The sequence below is a fragment of the Dendroctonus ponderosae genome, unplaced genomic scaffold (assembly GCF_020466585.1).
Source record: "Dendroctonus ponderosae isolate FM_Combo_2020 unplaced genomic scaffold, Dpon_F_20191213v2 Dpon_F_20191213_6, whole genome shotgun sequence".
NCBI lineage: Eukaryota > Metazoa > Arthropoda > Insecta > Coleoptera > Curculionidae > Dendroctonus > Dendroctonus ponderosae.
Genome location: NW_026018814.1, coordinates 4,898,282 through 4,902,036, shown reverse-complemented (window position 1 = coordinate 4,902,036; position 3,755 = coordinate 4,898,282). Strand labels below are relative to the sequence as shown.

General features: G+C 32.4%; 1 protein-coding gene across 1 annotated transcript in view; it reads right to left on the bottom strand.

Moving 5' to 3' along the window:
• The window catches only part of LOC109540636 (elastin), a 109,952-nt gene extending 108,919 nt beyond the window's left edge, over positions 1-1,033 (bottom strand). The window contains exons 1-2 of the mRNA XM_019909072.2: positions 794-1,033; positions 346-532 (exon numbers count right to left, since the gene is read on the bottom strand). Coding sequence (XP_019764631.2) covers positions 346-532; positions 794-805 — 199 coding nt within the window. The 5' untranslated portion in view covers positions 806-1,033. The remainder of the gene's footprint in view (positions 1-345; positions 533-793) is intronic.
• Positions 1,034-3,755: the final 2,722 nt, after the last annotated feature.

The following is a 3,755-nucleotide window of genomic DNA, read 5'->3' as shown; positions in this document are numbered from 1 at the left end:
AATATTTAAGAAATACTTGCTTTTGATCTGAAATATTTAGCAAACATATAAATATTTCCTAAATATGTATGTAATATTTTGTGCTATCTGGGTATAGGAGGGAAAAACTTGATATTTTCAATAGGAAAACAATTTTAATGCTAAGTAGTTAGATTACATTTTCTCGAATGAATTTCTGGACACCCAGTGCAAAATCGGTTTTTGCGAGTTCCAAGCAAGAAAAATACAATAAATTTGAATAGCTATTTAATCTTGAGAAAAACCGCGCTTTGAGCGAGTAAAATAAGAGTAGAAAATGGGGCTTTTCGAAGAAACGGAGAATCGACAGTTGTTTCAATTACTTACCAGGAGCAGCAAGTCCGGCTCCAGTAATAATGGCACCTGGAGAAGCAATGGGTCCCACTGAAGCAAGGCCAGATCTCTGAACGGTTCCTGAGGGACCAGCAATAATAGCGGCACCGTCAATGCTACCAGCCAGACCGATGCCACCAGCTTGAGCATAGGCCAAAGCGCCAAGAAGAGTAAAAGCTAACTGTAAGAGAACACTCATTTTAGAAAATCACAACTTTGGCTAATAATCTACAAGATCGTCCAAGACTGACGGCAATAATTCAAGATAATAAACACACAAAACAAGGCTTGAAAATTATTTGCTAGGATGGCAGTCAGTAAATTTTTCCAAAAACGACTTTACAACTAGAAGCTGAGTGAAAGTAACAATCACCCACATCAACTGCTACTTAGATTAACAAACAAAAAAAGCTAAAAGAAGTTAAATGGTTTTGAAACTTACCAGTGCGTTCATGTTGTGTCCTTTTGCTGTCCTGACTGCAAATGATATATTTTGAAAGCAATGACCTATTTTATATAAGTTGGTAACCTTGCCAATAAGTCCACACCCTTAAGGAAAACAGACAAAGTGGATTTTTCTCACTATTGTCGTGTGTAGAAACTGCATGATGAAATCTTGCAAACATTTATCATATCGCAATATGCCATAACAGCAACTACTTTTTACTTTTGGCCGGAACACCTAACACCCAAACAAACTATATTTAGCATCAGTTGAAAAAAGTAGTATATTTTTTGGAAAGTTTACTGAAAATAGTGAATAAGTGCAGAGAAAAATACTATTTAATAATGCTAAAGAAATTGTACAATTGCATCTATATTTTTATGTTGCAATTACAACTGCATTTTACATAATCCGATCATATGAGGGGGAAGGCGGAAAAATGTCGCCAATGTCTTTGCAGTTGATCTTAAGAGTGCTGGTGATCTAGTTTTCGTTGCTCGATACTCAGGTAATTGAACTGAGAGCTTTCAAATCGCATCGTTTTCCAGTCAATTTTTTGACTGGAAATTGCATGGAAATGTAGTCTTAGTAAAGGGTGTGTTAACGGTTCAGGCGATGAGTGTTCAGGCTATTTTGTTGCATTTACTATCTTACTACTGGATATGTTCAATAATTATTGCGATATTGATACAATAAAGTAAATGTGCGAAACAACACAAAGCTGCAAGATTTTTCTAAAGTTCGACCGGGAACATTTAGCATCTATTAACGTTCATTCAGATTTCCTGACTTTCAGTATCTCAACAATTTCAATAAATTCGTGATTTTATCAAACTAGATTTCTTTCGCAGTAGTGTTGGCTTCACGAAATGTATTTTAACTAAGTAGAAAGTTTTCTTTTAGTCGCTTAAAGCTCTGAGTTAATCTACTCCCAATTACGTTTTCCCTGAATATTATAGCAGACGTGTTTTAGATTTTCTCCGTTGCAGACATACTTTTAGACATATTTCGGATTCTCTTGGCTGCGTTACTGGTCTTCAAATTTTGATGCCAAAAGACAATTTTAGTTACTATATGCATAGAATTAATCCACGTCTCGCACATAGTTGAAATTCTCCCAAAACGCAATTAAATGTAACATTAAATTGAAGTCACGCGCATACAACAGCACTAAATCAATCAAACCGATGCATGTTTAATAAGCTTTGTGGCAATTTTTCTGTGAACGCAGTAATTCTAGAACATTTAGGCATTCGAATTTGGAATGAGAATTAACAATTTCGCATAAAGCCCTAGTGTATCAACATAGTAGAAATGAAGATCAATAATTGGAATTATTAATTAGTAAGCAATTTATCGTAATATTTTTCTTTAATGTATTCAGAACAAATTTATATTGAATTGTGTAGAATATCATGTGTAATAAATAGGTAGACCGTAATTAAAAACACCCATATGTTGAAAAATGAAGCAACAACATTTAGAACAAAAAACATAGGGAACTTTAATACGTTATATAAGGTCGTAAAATCCAACAGATCGTAAGCTGAGAAATTTCTGTCGAAAAAAGTGCACTTTATTAGAGATTATTTTAATTTATAAACTTAGTTGCTGAAGTATTGATTTACAATTTTTTCGGTTAATGTAAGATTTAGATAAAATTGGGAAGCTACTGAGACTAAACATTTAATTGCCACGGACGCATACATGATCCCTGAATTCCTGTTAAGAGCTCAATAACATTTTAATAATGTTCTGTTAGTTATTTCCAGATCCATAAAGACTGTAGATAAAGATTTGATCGGAATTTTTTCGACGAATTACTGTAGATGAAAGAAGACTTTTTAATTTTTTTGTAGATAAATGGATCAAACGATATTCCTTAAATGACATAGTGTTTCTGAGTAAAATATTCGTCGTTTCAACTTTTCTTTGACGGGAAAAGAATTACTTTGTTATAATTATTCTTGCTTCAGATTGATTGAAGTGCAGCTGATCAACATGTGTTAAGCTGATTTCTTGTGTAAATAATCGACCACAGTGACTAAGGTATACGTTCAAGTTTAATATACATTATTTTAATGGCAATGACCACCAAAAGGCATCAGACTAATGACGGTTTCAATCGAATTTGTATGATTAAAATGTTAATCACTTCATAGGTTTATTTACGTCAAGTTGGAAAGTTGGCTTATATAGTTTTTTCATTATTAATATAAAAATTAATTGTTTTATATAAACATATAAAGAAAATCATAAGTTCGGTTAAATTTCATTTTAGACTTGTTTGCAAACATTTAGTTCAATCTATTTTTAAACTGTTCTACGATATGGAAAATAAATTTGCATCTGAAAAATGTTTCATAAATAGCAGGTTACGATATTCTTATCCTTCCTGGGTCTCAGTCAAAGTGTGAAGTAAAAATTTTGAAACATCGTTTATTTCATTGCGTTTCGGCGAGACAACAGCGCCATCATCAGATTTAAAATTTACTCAAACTACAAACACCAATTTACAATTAAAACATTTCGTATACAAATTATAATTTACAAAGTGTTAAAACATTCATCAGTTTTTAAGGGATAATACAAACTAAACAATATTTAAAAAAGAGAATGTACGAACATACCTAAATACAGCCTGAGAAATTCTAGTGAAAATAAAACAGCATTAACACAACATGCACACCAAATGTTGCATAATTTTGATTTTGACAAGGCAGATATGTTAATTAGGGAACCCAATTATCGTAAAAGAAGAATGCAAGACATGATACAAATAAAAAAAAACATGCAAAAGCAGTAAATTTCAGATCAAATACCGACAACCTTAGCAACATTTACCAAACCCTAATAAAGCCATAAGTATGGAACAGCCGGTACACTAGTGAAAAATTAAAACTATTTCTGCTTATCTCAATACATGCATACCACTCTCGCAAATGTAGAAAATAATTCA